The following is a 17,220-nucleotide window of genomic DNA, read 5'->3' as shown; positions in this document are numbered from 1 at the left end:
TCTCTCTCTATATATATATATATATATATATATATATATATATATATATATATATATATATATATATATATATATATGATTTTTTTAATAGTTGTTTATAAATTTTAATTCTCAATTTGTTTTATTGTTCATAGAGTCCACTAATATTCAAGTTATATATTTTCTAAATATGTCAGCGCTTAAAAACAGAATTGGAAAAATCGATGTATTCAAGTTGTAATTAGGTTTATTAGGTTTGTTCAGATTGGATTTGAATTTAGTTGGAGGTTCGGATCTATGTTTTAAAACCAAAATCAATTAGAATTTACTTGATTGTATTAGATTGAACTGATTTATCCAAATAAACACCCCAATTGGCGGTTGTTTAAAATCTTTTGTTAATCGGTTTGATGTTAGTTGTGCATCCTTGCTTAATTTTCCAAGCTTTGATTTGGTATGAAGTTTTTCAATGTTCCTTTTTTTTCATATGTTGTTGATGTCTACCATCAAAATTTAAACATAAATAGTAAAATAGTCATTTATCAAATAAAAAAGCAGTTTTTACGAATACAAATATTTAATTTGACATACATCATTGTCCATTTAATTATTTTATCTATGCCACTACGGCAGACTTGATGAGAGGAAAATCATCTCCTTACTCTATTTTTATAAATAATACAACATTTGATATAAACGATTCCAAATGAACTTAACCGATTGGTTGGAAATCATTATTGACAAGTCAAAATGATCAAATGTATGCTGTATCACTTGTTTTTCCTTGAATTTAGACATGAAAATGTAAGAGGTGCATGAGACTGCTACAAAGATAATCAAGTCTATAATAAGAATTTATGATTGATGAATAAGAAATATTAGTTTTACCATCCATTTCTCAGTTAAATGTTTTCATGTGAGATGTGAAGAATCAAAGTCCCCCAATTCACACATGTTCCTCTCAATAGTCAACAACATATATAAAATAAAATAGCTACCCGAGCCCTACTACAAACAATATAAAAACCCAAAACTAAGCAAACAAGATACATCCATCCATATATATATTATTAATTTATAGACCATGAAATTGGCATGGCAATCAACAAAATTTACAAAAAAATAATATAATAAAAAATAAAATAAAAAAAGATTTACAAATTGCCGATTAAGCAGTTGGAGAGGTGCTCATTAGTCAACTCTAATTTTCTACTCCAACTCCAATCCCTCTGTCTGTCTTTCTGTTTTATTCTTTGTATCGTCTTTCCTCCTCTATATAATATAATAAATATAATATAATCTCAGGGAACCGACTTCTTATACATCACCAACGAGTTTATAAACTCCATCACCTGTGCACATCAAAATTTCCATCTCATTAATTAGTTAATTTCTTCATATATAATCAAAAATAAAATTATCAACAGAAACTCTATCGAACCTCTGATGGATCTCTGAGAGAATAATACGCATTGCTTTCCTTGGGTGCAGGAGACACCAATATACCATAACCTCGACCACCCTCTCTCAGAAACTGTTTAACATATTATATATATATATATGTAAATTACAAAAAATAGTTAACTAATAGGATATATTTATAGGTATTATATGTATGATAATTAGCTAAGTTTACCTTAAATGCATCTTCATCGGTTCTATCATCCCCTACATAAATGGGGACCACATCATCGCAATTACTTAACCCAAGTGATTCAAGCAAGAACTCAACAGCCTTCCCCTTGTCCCATTTAAGCACAGGCCGAATCTCTAAAACCTAAATAAACAAATTTTGACAAAAAAAAAAAAAAAAAAAAAAGAAACAAGTTCATTCACGTGTCGATTTTATTTTGTGTTGGATGGAGAGAGTAAATAAAGAGATCATAATATTATTAATAGTTCATACCATTCGTCCATGTGTCAATCTGAGACGCGAATACTGTTTCAAAGTGTCGTGGACATATTGTGCTACTGTTGTCCAACTCTGTGATTATTAATTAAAAAAAAAAACATATATTCAACAAAAGTTTAAGCAAATAAATAAAAATGTTGAAATGCAAATTAATATATATATAGTATACCTTTTCATCTACATTACGGTAGTGCACGGAGACACAGAATTTGTTGTTCTCAACTTTTGCACCTTGAATGTTTTTGGTCAACTCAACAAGCCTCACAAAAACCTCATTGATCATTGGTAGAAATTCACTAGCAGGCTGGTATAACTTTCCTTCTTTAACCTATTTTTAACCAAACCAAATAATAACATTTACATTAGAATTAGATTACTCTCTTTATTTATTTATTATGCAAAAAAGTTGTAAGTACCTCCTCATTAGTGGCATTATGATCAGTTGGAGGTCGAACAGGGCCCATGATGTCCATCCCATGACTTCCAGCATAATAAAGTTCTTTCAGTCCTACAAACTTGCGCACCTAAACAAAATAAAAATAGAAAATCATACACCCGAAAAAATAAAATAAAGACATATCCAACCAAAAACTATGAAAACAACTTCAAATACCTTTTCACGACTTCTACCACTTATAATTGCAGTTGGGATGTATTTTGCAATATTTCTTACAGCTGCACGCATCTGTTTACAGCTATGGGCATTAGAAGGAATTCCATATGTATGTGTTTTGTGAGGTTTGAAAAAACTAAAAAAGATTAATTAGATTCTCACAGCATTAGACATGAAGGCATGATCTGGATTATCCACAATTGGGGATAGTGTTCCATCATAATCAAGAAACAACGCTATTCTCTTGCCTCTTGCATTGTTTGCAATTTGTTCGAATGATGTAAGAGCAGAAGGATACTTAAGCTGAAAATATAAAGGCGACAAAGTTAAAGTTAAATTACTTGTTTTGTTTTGCTTTTCATGGTAGAAATTAAGGTTGGTAAATAAGTTTATATGGGAAAGAAGAATACCATCCAATCACGGTAAGCCATGTCAGCATCATTTGATGAAAAATCAGTGCCATAATATTTGGTTACATTCCTAGGAGAAGAGGATTTCATGGCATCCAACCAGTTAGTAGAACGAACATCATCAAGCACCCCTCCAGGTTTCTTCCATGCGATTGTTAGAAAAGGGGTTTGAGAGAAGTGAGTACGTGGGCCCAAGGAATCATGAATTCCTAATCGTGGTTTGTTAACCGGAGTAGGATCATTGAGTACAGGGGCACTATGATTAGCCTTAAGATCCATTACGTCTTCAACAGCAACTGCCATTCTTCAGATGTTGAAAACTGTAGGGACAAGAGAAGTTGAAGATTAAAGAATAACTTGAAAAGAATACTGTTTTCAACCTAACTTATAGTGTGCAAACTTTGCTAATAATCGAAAACCACATGGTGGGGACTTGGGATTATTTGTTAGAAAGAACAATTGCATATGGAAAAATCCAATATGGTCCAATGTCTGGGAGGCAATGAATAAGACAAAAACACAACAATTAATGATATGCAAATAAACTCGGGGTGAATCATAGCTTTGCTAATTCCATGACAACACATAATGCACGCGTATACATAGCTGTCTGAGCATGACTACTTTATGTAGTCCCTCATAACAATTGCACATTAAAGGTGGAAATACAACAAGAACAAACTTTTCTGCAATGATACAATAAAATTTACCACATAGCCTATTTATTAAAAAGAATCTGCAAAAAAATCTCATCTTCTTTTGTTTCTTTTTTTCTATACCACCTATGTACTTTTTTTATTGTTTAAAAACCTTGCCCTCTAAGGAAATTAAACAATAGAAAAATACCAGGGCTCGTTGTTCCATTATAGAAAAGGTCAAATGAACCTGGACATGTCACATAACTATCACATTAAAATACTCGTAAATAAGTCAGTCCAGATTACAGAGTCAAACAAAAAGAAAAAGATATACTAATATTCAAATTGAAAAATGTTAAAGACCATAGAGAAATTAAAGCAATCAACACCATCTTCCCTTCGTTCAAAAACACCAATCCCTTTTCCAAAGGATACAAGAACTTACAAAAAAATTATTTTCAGCAATACCATGAGAAAATATAACTCTTTTGCAGATGCAATAGAAATGGAAACTAAAAGATTCTTAACTGTAAGCGGATTCAGGAAACGTACAGAGCTTCAGTTATATGCAAACAAAAACAACAAGAGACAACTTCATGCCATCAAATAACAATAAGCAGTCAACTGCTACACCTAAACAAAATCTCAATCATAAATTACACAAACCCTTTTAGAGACAGAAAAACAGATGCCAGATATCGTAACCTAAACATTCATTTCCTACCAATCAGAAATTCATAAAGGATTGATTTCAAATGCACGCTAAAGAAGAAGTTGAGAACCTTATAGCAATCGTCAAAAGACTACTCAACACGCATATTAATTTAATTTGAATACGAAAACTTAGAGCCGAAGGTCATAACAAGCATGGTTAACACGTTTTTCCGAATAAACAAAGCAAGGAGAGTTTTTTATATCTCTCAATAATAAATCAGATTAAATGATTGTTCCACATACGTTCTATGAGAAAACTGTTCCTGAAGCTGTGATAAGACTCTCCAAGTCGAAACGAAATACCTTCAAAATCAAAGAAAAAGTCTCGTTAACAAATGAATTAATAACCGAAACGGAAATGGCAAAAAAAAACACGATATATAGGGAGTTAAACCTTAAAAACAAAGAAAAATGAAACAGCATTACCTTGAAGATGATAGAAGCCCTAAGAACTGTGTGTGTGTGTGTGTGTGAGAGAGAGAGAGAGAGAGAGAGATGAAGGGGATATAGATACAAAACGCGTATACGTAAGGAGAGGAAGAAGGAAAGAGCATATGAGGGTTAAAGAGGAGGTTTATATAGAGTTAGTTGAAGGGGGCGCGCTCGAAACAGCAAACGTCCGTCGGTAAAGCTTGAAAGGGTCCAGTCCATGCTTAGGTACACGCGTTTAGTAGCGCGTGAATGAGCGTTTGGAATCGGCGACGCGGACAAAGAGTCATATACACGTGGAAACAAATGAGGACACCTGTGACATTGTCAGATCTGACGGGGCCATGTTGTACGCCGAGTGGTGAAAGACTCGTCGCTTTCGGTTACAGCTGGATTGGGCAAAACGTCGGTGGCGGTTAGGACTTACCCGCCGTTTGATAATAACACCCTAACTTGCTTTCCCCCACCTACTTTTCCCAGATTTTAAATATATTTCTATTTCTATTTTTTCGTTCCGTTTATTTAAAACAAATATAAAAATTTAATATTTTAATCAAATTTGTTATCATTTAAAATAAACAGAAACAAAATATAAAAGAATATTTAATTTCTCTACTTTTTCTCGTTTGATTTTTAATTTAAGATTTAAGATTTAAAATTAGTTTGTGTCGGTAATATGTTAATATATCTTATCACACCAATTAAGAAAGCAGACAACTTTTTATAAAACCTATGAATTTTTATATTAGGTTAAGGGGTATGGTTACCACCAGTCTATTCAAAAAGTGAAGTCACATCAACGCCACATCACATTCACTACTAACCTACTACCAACCCACTAACCCTTAGAGATGGTTAGGCTACCCGGTATGGGGGTTGTTTCACGCATCTTGGGCTGAGGTGGCAACCTCTCCCATGCGTGAACACTGCCCCCAAAGCCGGTGGGGTGCTGGTGGCGTGGTGTCAAAGACGCGAGAGGACGTCCAATCATATTTCATCAATTTTTTAACGGTCAGAAATTAAAAACTAACGGCTATATAGCCATTTCTAACATAAAAAAAATTACTTTTTACCATTTAAACACAAATATTTACACCTATAAATTATCCACTATTCTACTTATATTTTACACTTCAAAAAACACTCTCTATATTTTATTACCTTCTACAAAAAAAACATTATCTCTCATATTTTTTTTTTCTCAACATGGATTCACATCCAAACACCCCCAACACTCCAAACACTCCAAATGCAAATGTTAGTTACATGCAATTGCTAACCTCCCCAATCCAACAACAAACTTTATTCACCACTTCATACCCACAAACCTTCTACCAACGACAACCACAACAATTCAATCAACCCAATTCCAAGCCTTTCAACAACAACCTTCTCAACAATTTCAACAACCTTCTCAACAATTTCAACCATCTCAATCTCAACCTATAAATCTCGACAATGACGACGACGACGAACGGGTCCAAGAAACACAGCAACCAACTCGTCGAAGGCAAAAAAAAAACCCAAAGATCTAAGAAAAAAAAAGACTACCGCATGGAACGAAGACGGGGAGGAAGCTTTAGTAAAAGCTTGGATTTTCATATCCCAAGACGGGGATGTCGCCAACGCACAATCGGGTCAAAGTTTTTGGTGTCGTATTTTAGATCGTTTCCACGCGTTATTAGGAAAGAAAAGGGAGCGGACGTACGACTCGATCAACGCAAAATGGCGTGACTTACGAGCGGCTTGCACCAAATTCAATGGCATATTTGACAAGCTTAAAAATATGCATAGAAGTGGTAGCAACGACTTTAACATTTTAGTGACCGCGTCCTACGAATACAAAGTTACCACCAACGGTAAATCGTTCGGCCACCAAAAAGCGTGGGAAGTTTGTCGTAACGGTCCAAAATGGGTTCTATATCCGGAAGCTGACGTGGTGCATGGGTGGCAGCACTTTTCCGATGGGGTGAGTATCACCACTCCCCATAGCCTTACCACTCCACATCATTTTTTTTCTTTTTTATATTTTTGAACAATATTAAATTAAATTAAAAAATAATTAAAATAAAACACACATTAAAAACATTAAATTAAAATACATTGCATTAATTTTTAAACACAAACTTAAATCCTAAAATATTTAAAAAACAACAATAAAAAAAATCCTAAATTACTTATTTTTCCTAAAATACTTAAACGACAAAAAAAATCCTAAATTACTTATTTATCCTAATTTACATAAAAAACACACAACAACTAAAACATAAATATTAGAACCTAATCGTCATATTTAGCACGGACACGTTGTTGGATTTTCATAAATGTGGCGAGATTTTCAAGGTCGAGATCCGGTTGAGGTTTCGTTTTTATGATTTGAAGATCGGTGAGAGCGAGTTTTTGGCGACGACCTTCCTCTGTTGATTGGTATTTTTTTATAGAAAACTTAAAGTTTTATCTATGGATTCCACAAGCCCGTCGTCGCTAGTTGGGGTTGCTTTCCCGCTTGAAGATGCCGTCCGTTTTACTTTGTCCCTACCCGGTGGTTGACGAAGTTAGACTTCAGGCGGACCCTCTTCCTCGGCACCATCGACGTCATCATTGAGGTCTATCCCAAAACCCGCGTCCAATTCAGAAGTTCTTGTTCTTTTGTTGGAGCCGGTGGTTGAGTCTGAATGCGATGTCTCTGGATTAAGGACCCATTTTGGACCTTGACAGCACACTTCCTACGCTTTTTGGTGACCAAATGTTTTACCGTTGTTGGTCAGTTTGAATTGGTAGCACGCGGTAGATAAAACGTTGAAATCGTTGGAACCACTTTTATGCATATTTTTTAGATTTTCAAATATGCCATTAAACTTTGTGCAAATCGCGCGAAGATCACGCCATTTTCCATTGACCGCGTCATTGGACCGATCCGTTTTTCTTCCAAGAAGCGCGTGAAAGTGGTCCACAACACGATTCCAAAAACTTTCTGCAGATTGCGTGTTGCCTCTCCTCAAATCACAGGATATGAAAATCCAAGCTTTTGCTAAAGCTTCTTCTTCTTCTTCGGTCCAAGCCGTTGCTTTCTTTTTCCCTTTTCCTCTTGCTTGCCTTCTTCGAGATGATTGTGGTGTTTCTTGGACCATCTCATCGTCGTTGTCGAGCTTGACGATTTGGGATTGAGTTAATGGGACTTGAGATGATTGAGTTTGGAATTGTGGAGAAGCTTGTTGTTGAAAAGCTTGGAATTGGGGAATGAATTGAGGTTGGATAAATTGTTGTTGTGTTCGTTGTTGGAAGAATTGTGGGTTGTAGGGAAGGTTAGTGAATAAAGATTGTTGTTGGATTGGAGAATTCAACAATTGCATATAAGCTTCATAATCACTAGGAGTGTTTGGAGTGGGAGTATTTTGGTTGGGATCCATTTTTTTGAAGAAAATTGAAAGAAAGTAGGAGAATTTTTTTTTGAATTGGAAGTGTAAGTGTGAAAGTGTAGTGTGTGTGTGTGTGTATATATATATATATATATATATATATATATATATATATATATATATATATATATATATAGGTAAAAGATGTTATTTAAATTTAATTGTATTTTTTTTCGTTTAATCCCTACCCGGTCAAAAGATTCGTTCAACGCTGCTTTTTCCTTTCATTTCATTGGATGTCTTCTTCCGTGAAGGGTATCACTCCACAAGTCACCTACGCACACCTGGGGCGGTGTTCACGCGTAGGTGAGCTTGCCACCTCAGCCCCGCGCGTAGCTTTCCCGCCTTGATACCGTTTAGCCATATTATTTCTTATTTATTATAGTTTTTTGATTTATTTCTTTTTTCAACTTATTACTTTTTGATTTATTTATTTTCTATTTTTTTCAATTTGTTTTATATTTTGTCTGTTTTATTTACGTTATTATATTATAAAAAAATCAGACATGCAATCTCATTAAATCCTAAATTAAGCATAACAAGTAAAAACTAAAAATAATATTATACAAACATAAAAAAAACAAAAAAAAAACAAACAAACATTGAAATCAAAAAATGTGGTAGTTCGAATTTAAAAACATAAAAACAATATGATAGTTTTAATCAAAATATTTCTTTTCGATCGTCTCCTTCATCTTTCGGAGCACTTGCACTTGTCGTGGTCTCATATTTCTCTCGTTAGTCTGAAGAATTGATAAATCATTCATCATTTAATCTATCTCCGCTTGCCTACAAAGGAACTCCAAGTGCTTACATTGTGAACCTCATCGAAGCGAATGTATTTGTGTTTGGTGGAAAGATGTTCAAGTTTTGCTCCATCGCTTAGGTAAAAGAAAATATGGTTGATTTTTGCATAAAATGAGAGAAAGTGAAGAATCGTGTAAGTAAAAAAATGGCTGCCTGTGTGTATTAATATGTAAAGTAAATAGGTTAAAAATAATTATTTATTTACATCTTCTGTGACCGTTCCCAACGGTCAAATGACCGTTCCTTCCATTTTGAACAATTTTGAAGCCGTTACTAATCGTTACCATAGCAAAGGGAGGCAACGCCATGATCCTTAACGACATAGGGGCGGTGTGCATACAATGTGGCATCTTGATGGTGGTTCCAAGTAGACAAAAACGGCTATTCACATCCTCACACCTTTCAGTCTAATTTTTTGTTTAAAAAGTTCAACAAATAGCCACAAAATCATTTTTTTAATCAAGCTATTCATTAAGACACAAAATGCAATTTTGCAGGTTATTAGAGTAGGGTGTCATCTTTCTCGTCCTTAACTATATTACTTTTCATATCGATGTATATTTGTTTTTTCACTTAGCCCCTAAATAAACTTCAAATCTAATATTGTGATGACTTGTACTACATGCAATAAAAAATATAAGTTTTATTTGATAATAGTCAAAAGACTGGGGATTGTCAGGATGCCCATGCCAAATTCGTTTTAAAATCGTTACTATAGCAACGGGAGGCAATACTACGACCCTTAACGACATAGGGGCGGTGTTCATGTGTTATTGCATCGTGATGGTGGTTCCACGTAGACAAAAAACGACTCTTCACAGCCCGATAGCGCACAGTCTAATTTTCTGTTTAAAACATCCAACAAGTAGCAACAAAATCTTTTTTTTAATCAAGTTATTCATTAAAAGACACAAAATGCAATTTTACATGGTTATTAGGGTAGGGTGTCATCCTTCTCTTCCTTAACTATATTTCTTTTCATATCAATGTATATTTCTTTTTTCACTTGATCCTTAAGAAAACTTCAAAACCATTATTGTGATGACTTGTATTACATGCAATAAAAAGTATATGTTTTATTTGATAATAATCAAAAAATTGAGCGACGGTTAGTGGCCATGTCAAATTGACTTCAAAATGGGAGGCATTACATGAGGAATGGTCAGGATGGCCATGCCAAAATTGCCTTCAAAATGGGAGGCATTGTATGGGTGAAGTTGTGTTCCTTTAGGGGTTTTAGAATAGCTTATCCGAAAGTTTATTGAACAACTTTCTTAGTAGCGGGGTATAGGGAAAGAATAGGAAACATGATTTCACTATATTTTTTTTACCATGAACAAGGCATATGAAAAGAATATATATATTTTTTTTGATTGGGGTGATAGCTCTAAAAATACAAATCACCCATCTTTTCTTTTGTCATGGGAGAAATATGTTTAGGAGGGGCTAATTCAAAACCCTCTGGTAAAATACGAAGAGTCCCCACATTTAAAGCCATTTTTTTTTACCATTAGCAAGAACTTGTTTTAGTTGCATATCATAAGGAATTCGAACAACTACTTCAAATACAGTATCAAGAAGTACCATTTGAGAAACCTCAATTTCCATTGGTTTATTAGCTAAATGATTAATCATGGATTGATTATGTGCTTTTGAATGTTTGAATTGTACAATTCTACTTCTACTTATTGGGGTGTGGTATTACTGACAATAAGAATTGTATTAGTTCGTTCATTTAGGGTCTCTGGGATTGCTTATTTAAAACAATTCATGTTTTTTTTTTGTAAATAATGTTTATTAGATTATATGGTATCAAAACGTATTAAGAAGAAACAACTTCTCAAATACGTCATCCTTATTTCACCCTTGATGATGTTGTTTTGCACTATGCGTTTTCTACAAACTTCATAAGTCCGTGCAACAGACAACGCTCGAGAATTTGAGGCAGAGGCTGTGCGAGGAGCCAATCTTAGCCCTGCCAGAGGGCATTGATTATTTTGTCGTATATTGTGATGCGTCCATCTTGGGTTTGGGCGTAGTATTGACGCAGATAGGGAACGTCATTGCCTACACCTCGAGGCAGCTGAAGCCTCACGAGACAAACTACCCGATGCATGACCTAGAGTTGGGGGCGGTTGTTTCGCCCTCAAGATTTGGCGACACTACCTCTACGGGGTCCGTTGTACCATTTACACGGACTACAAGAGTCTGAGGTATCTGATGGACCAGCCAAATCTGAACATGAGGCAGCGGTGATGGTTGGACGTGGTGAAGGATTACGACTGTGAGATCCTCTACCACTCGGGGAAGGCCAGTGTGGTGTCCAATGCACGTAGCCGCAAGGCATTCGAAGCCCCGATTAGAGACATATGCCTGAGGATGACAGTAGTGACGCCGCTTTTGGAGCAGATCCAGGAGGCCCAACAGGAGGCTATGAAGGAGGAACACCAGAAGAGTGAGTGTATCGTGGGTCGGATTTCCTCCTTCGATTATGATAGTTGCGGGTTGTTAAGACTCCATCGCAGAGTGTGGGTTCCGTACGCAGGTGGTGTATGCCAGATCCTGATGGAGGAAGCGCACAAGTCCTGATTTTCCATCCATCCCAGGGCGAAGAAGCCGTATAGAGATCTTTGTCCTGATTACTGGTGGCCTTGCATGAAGCGGGATGTAGTTTGGTACGTTGAGAGGTGCTTGACCTACAGGAAGGTCAAGGCCGAGCACCAGAGACCTCACGGCAAGACGCAACCGTTGGATATCTCCGTTTGGAAATGGGAGAATATTACTATGGATTTCATCACGAAGCTTACCGCACGGGGATTGGACTCAATTTGAGTCATCGTGGATCGGTTGACCAAGAGTGCCCATTTCATTCCAATCCAGGAGATCATTTCGGCTGAGAAGCTAGCTGACATCTAAATTAGATAGGTAGTAGCACGACACGGGGTGCCAGTTTCTGTGATTTCTGACCGAGATGTACGGTTCACTTCCATATTATGGAAGAAATTTCATGACGAGCTGGGTAATCGTCTACACTTCAGCACGGCCTTCCACTCGCAAACGGATGGTCAGAGCGAGCGTGGGTTAGTGGTGGGTTGGGTGTGAAGCTGACGTGGTGCATGGGTGGCAGCACTTTTCCGATGGGGTGAGTGTGACCACTCCCCATAGCCTTACCACTCCACATCATTTTTTTTCTTTTTTATATTTTTGAACAATATTAAATTAAATTAAAAAATAATTAAAATAAAACACACATTAAAAACATTAAATTAAAATACATTGCATTAATTTTTAAACACAAACTTAAATCCTAAAATATTTAAAAAACAACAATAAAAAAAATCCCTAGGTGTCTTGGCTAAACCGCAACATACAAGCATGCAATATAAACAACCAGCCTGACTAAACCGCTTTGCAGGACCTACAACCTATCAGGACTGCTCTACAAGCGTTCGTTATGACTAGACCGCCTTGCAAGGCCTATAGCCTATCCGGACCGCTCCACGGGCATCCAGCCTGACTGGACTGCCTCGTAGGGCCCACAACCATCCAATTGTCCCTAGGTGTCTTGGCCTATGGCACAAACCAGGACCGCCTCAACCTAACACAACATGTCGACATATACAACTATTGGATAAGGTGTCTAAGTCCATAACTATTTCTGGTATGTATTTGACCCGGCCCGGCATGGTCCATTTGGGTTGCATGGCACCATGCAATTGGATAGACTAAATGAGAGAAATAATACTTGTGGTTTATTAATATATTATAAGTTCTAATATATTAATAATATTATTTAATTAGTTTGATCAAGAATTAATTTAGAATTAATTAAGTGATTAAAAGATAACTAATTAAATATATGGGTTGATTATGTAAATCATCCATAACTTGTATAGTAGGCTAAGAGGCTCCATGGATAATCAAGTTGGGTTAAACCCATTGGAGGCTCCATGGGAGTTACAAACCCATGGGTCATGGAAATGAAGAGTCATGACACATTAGGGTTTACATGGTGTAACCCTAAATGTGTCAACACTATATAAAGCTCATGTTTCTTCCAAAAATCGGCTACACATGCATACTTGAGGGCTAGAGCTGATTTTTAGAGTGTTTCTCTCCAAGTTACTCCATAGCTTTTGGTGTTGTGTGAAGCATTTGAGGAATCACACTTGGGGTGCTAGGCTCACAAGGTTTCAAGGATCAAAAAATCAACAACAAGGTATGTAGTTCTATCTTTCATTTAAGTTAAAATTGTTCCCCATGTATGCTAGATAGGATCATAACCTTGGAAATCAACTTTGAATGAGAATTAGACAAACATAGATCCAAGGTTATTAGGGTTGCATGTACACTTGGGAAGTGTTAGAATGCTCAAAACCCATCAGTGGCATCAGAGCCTAGGCTTGTTTGTTTGTTACTTGATGCAAAATTGTTGAAAAAAGTCGATTTTGTGCAATCTGCCTGATGAACTCGCCGAGTCCATGGGGGGAATCGCCGAGTTCATGTGTATCTTCATCCTACTCGCCGAGTAGGTTCGTGCACTCGACGAGTAGGAGCCTCAGAATACAGATTTTCGACTTTTACTGCTGGAAATGGACTAGAAACATTACCCTAAACTGTTTTGGTGTTATTAAACTTGTTTTAGATGGTGTAATGTTTGTTCTAATCCATTTACAATGGCTAATATCAATTTTTCACGATTATATGTGTTAATATGGTCTTGAAACTTTGATATGGATATTAATGTTCTTGATCTTATGAATTTAGATGATCATAGGAATTACTTGTAACCTACTTGGTAGTTTAATTCTTGGTCATAATGTGTTTTAATGGAGTCCATAACTTGTCCTCAAGTTATGGAAAACCAAGAGTCACACTTGAATTAAAACCATTAAAAGAACACAAGAGTTATAAAAATGAAGTGTCTTCAATTTTAATACTCAATTAAATTCATAAGTTATGAGAAATGAAAAGTTTTGAACGTTTACAAAACTTGCCCTCAAGTTTTGGAACAAGTAAAGTCATATTAAAACTTTAGTTCCAACCCTTAGAATTTTAAAAGTTAAAATTCAACCCTTATACTTATAATATTATAAGTTAATAATATATATATATATATATATATATATATATATATATATATATATATATGTATAAGATCAAAGTCGTCTTACCGATAGTACGCCTCATTCACGAAGTCAGTCTATAAGGTGGGTATAAGGTTGTTTCCTATAAAATGGCAACTTAATGGGTGTCCACTCTCACCCACCGCTTGCTTGAATTGTGGAGGGTCATTAGCCGAACGGGTAGGACAATGACTTAAAAATTCTCACTAAAAGTATAATGATTATTATAAAGTAACTAAATGTTTTATAAATTCCCAATCTTAGTTACTTTAGGAAAAATGTGAATAAGGTGCTAATCCATGAAATTACACTTTGCACCTTGTTTAAATCGTTGGTGGAGCATGTGTGCTTTACCGGCACACTAACTTAGACTTAACAAGGTGGGTATAAGGTTGTTGCCTATAAAATGGCAACTTAATGGGTGTCCACTCTCACCCACCGCTTGCTTGAGTGGTGGAGGGTCGTTAGCCGAACGGGTAGGACAATGACTTAAAAATTCTCATTAAAAGTATAATGATTATTATAAAGTAACTAAATGTTTTATAAATTCCCAATCTTAGTTACTTTAGGAAAAATGTGAATAAGGTGCTAATCCATGAAATTACACTTTGCACATTGTTTAAGTCGTTGGTGGAGCGTGTGTGATTTACCGGCACACTAACTTGGACTTAACAAGGGAGGCAACGGGTGACTTAAGGTTTTTCATGAGGTCGGAAGGAGCGCGTGTGGTTTACCGGCACAATGATTAAGTGAAAAACATTAAGGGTACCAAGTAATTTGCATGGTTACATCACACCTTGTTTTGTGATCCTCGGTATCCCAGTCACAAAACATGAAGGGCACACTCGAGATTGAAACATGCCATTGAAAAGTTCAATGAATCTCAAAGAATCTAGGAATTTCTAAAAACCAAATAAAACCTAATAATTTATATTTCGTTTTCATGGTGGAAATTGGTGAATTGTCATTCACCTACCTTTCAAATATGTTATAACTTGGATTACGGCATCCCTCTTCTAGGTTATAATATATTGTGATTGGATCCTAGCCTTAATATTTCATTTTGGTGTTTTATTAAGGACTATCCCTATATCTAAAATAAACTTATTTTCTTCTTTTCAGATGTCTTCCAACAATGCTACTCCTGGCTCAAACCCTACTGGCTCCTTCTCTCTCATGAACCTTTGTGGGAGAGTCATCTTTGATGGATCCAACTTTACTGACTGGATCAGAAACATCAGGATGGTCACTCGTTACGAGAACAAGGAATAGGTTCTTGACAAGGAGATTAAGGTTCCTGAGCCAACTGCTACTCCTGAGGAGCTTGCTGAATATGAGGTTCATGAAAGAGATGCTACAAAAGTGGCATGCGTCATGATGGCCACCATGTCAGCCGAGCTCCAAAAGTCCTATGAGGACTACTATCCTTTTGAGATGCACCAGGATTTGATGGACCGCTACCATCAGAGTGCTCGTCAAGAGCGATATGAAATCATCTCCTCTATGATCATAACCCGAATGAAAGATGGTGAACCCATCACAAGCCACATGCAAAAAATGCAAAGGTATGTGGATCGATTGATGAAGTTGAATGTGAACTTCCCTGAGGAGTTGGCAATAGATATTATTTTGCACTCCTTACCTTCATGTTATGATCAATTCCGCATGACATACCACATGAATAAGGAGGAAGTTACACTTAGCAAACTTCAGGGACTCCTAAAGACCACAGAATCAGGTCTTAAAGGTAAGTCGGTTGTGACCACTCCTACTCCTACTCCAAACTCCTCAACTGTCCTGGCAATCAGGAAAGGGAAAGGGAAGAAGAGGAAAAACCCCTCGAAGGGTACCAAGGGGAAGAACCTTGATGGCTCCTCTTCTAACGAAACCAAGAAAGGTTTTGTTACACCTTCTTCTGATCCCAAAGAGGCTGAATGCTTCTATTTCCATGAAAAGTCGCACTGGAAGCGAAACTGTCCAAAGTACCAGCAAGATTTGAAGGATGGGAAAGTGAAACCCAACCATGCAGGTATTTACACTATATCATCTAATAATTCACTCTATTCTAACTCTTGGGTCCTTGATACCGGTTGCGGTGTTCATATTTGTTCTGAATTACAGGGACTAAGAAAAAGTGAGAATGTGAAGCATGGAAAGATAAACTTGATCATGGGGAATAGGAAAGTTTCACCTGTCACCAAGATTGGAGATTATACTTTGTTGCTTAGTAGTGGATTTACTTTAGATTTGAATAAATGTTGTTATTCTCCAGAAATGGCAAGAAATATTATTTCCTTTCATGCTTTGTATAAACAAGGTTTTTACCTTTTCCTTTGATAATGAAATTGGTGGAATAAATGCTTTCTTTAATAATGTGTTTTATTTTAAAGCATTACCTTGTGATGGTGTGTATGAAGTTGTGTTTGTTGTAGATAATCTAGGAAATAATGTATTGTGTATTGATTCTACTAATGATAATAACTAGGATAAAGCATCATTATGGCATTGTCGTCTTGGACATATAAGCAAGAAACGCATAGGCCAGCTCCAAAAGGATGGAGTTTTGGAATCATTTGACCTAAAGTCAGATGATAGTTGTGAATCATGCTTACTTGTAAAAATGACAAAGTCACCCTTCACAGGTTCTTGTGCTAGGGGTGAAGGTTTGTTGGATCTTGTACACACGGATGTGTGTGGACCCTTCAAACATGCCATAAGAGATGCTAATTGTTATTATGTGACTTTTACAGATGATTATAGTATATATGGATCTACTTAATCAAGCATAAGTTAGAGACTTTTGAAAGGTTTAAAGAGTTTAAACAGGAAGTCGAGAATCAATTGGGCAGGAATATTAAGATGCTTCGATTCGATCGTGGTGGTGTGTATCTTAGTACCGAGTTTCTCGACTATCTTAGAGAATGTGAGATTTTCTCACAATTGACACCTCCCAGGACACCGCAGTTGAATGGTGTGGCTGAGAGGTGTAATCGAACCTTGTTGGATATGGTTTGTTCCATGATGAGTCGAGCTTCGCTACCAATCTCATTTTGGGGGTATGCCTTAGAGACTGTCATCCATATCCTTAATCTGGTTCCTACAAAGAAGGTTGCCAAAACACCTCATGAGATGTGGACTAGAAAAGTTCCTAGTCTAGCCCACATCAAGGTTTG

At 36.2% G+C, this 17,220-nt stretch overlaps 2 protein-coding genes across 2 annotated transcripts; both read right to left on the bottom strand.

The window, feature by feature from the left end:
* Positions 1-1,013: 1,013 nt before the first annotated feature.
* LOC111910858 (probable trehalose-phosphate phosphatase F) lies at positions 1,014-4,842 on the bottom strand. The gene is made up of 11 exons (XM_023906666.3): positions 4,693-4,842; positions 4,510-4,569; positions 2,915-3,234; positions 2,667-2,807; positions 2,505-2,576; positions 2,308-2,415; positions 2,061-2,219; positions 1,886-1,963; positions 1,616-1,756; positions 1,421-1,513; positions 1,014-1,331 (listed from the first exon to the last, which is right to left on the bottom strand). Exons 3-11 carry the CDS (start codon positions 3,215-3,217, stop codon positions 1,281-1,283), a joined length of 1,146 nt encoding a protein of 381 aa, XP_023762434.1. The 5' UTR covers positions 3,218-3,234; positions 4,510-4,569; positions 4,693-4,842; the 3' UTR covers positions 1,014-1,280.
* Positions 4,843-7,421: 2,579 nt separating this feature from the next.
* Positions 7,422-8,105, bottom strand: LOC122196654 (uncharacterized). The gene has a single exon (XM_042899803.2). The coding sequence runs from the start codon at positions 8,103-8,105 to the stop codon at positions 7,422-7,424; it is 684 nt and encodes a 227-aa protein (XP_042755737.2).
* Positions 8,106-17,220: the final 9,115 nt, after the last annotated feature.

The sequence above is a fragment of the Lactuca sativa genome, chromosome 2 (assembly GCF_002870075.4).
Source record: "Lactuca sativa cultivar Salinas chromosome 2, Lsat_Salinas_v11, whole genome shotgun sequence".
NCBI classification, from domain to species: domain Eukaryota; kingdom Viridiplantae; phylum Streptophyta; class Magnoliopsida; order Asterales; family Asteraceae; genus Lactuca; species Lactuca sativa.
The sequence above is the reverse complement of the archived record's forward strand: the minus strand, read 5'-3'. Positions and strand labels throughout refer to the sequence as shown.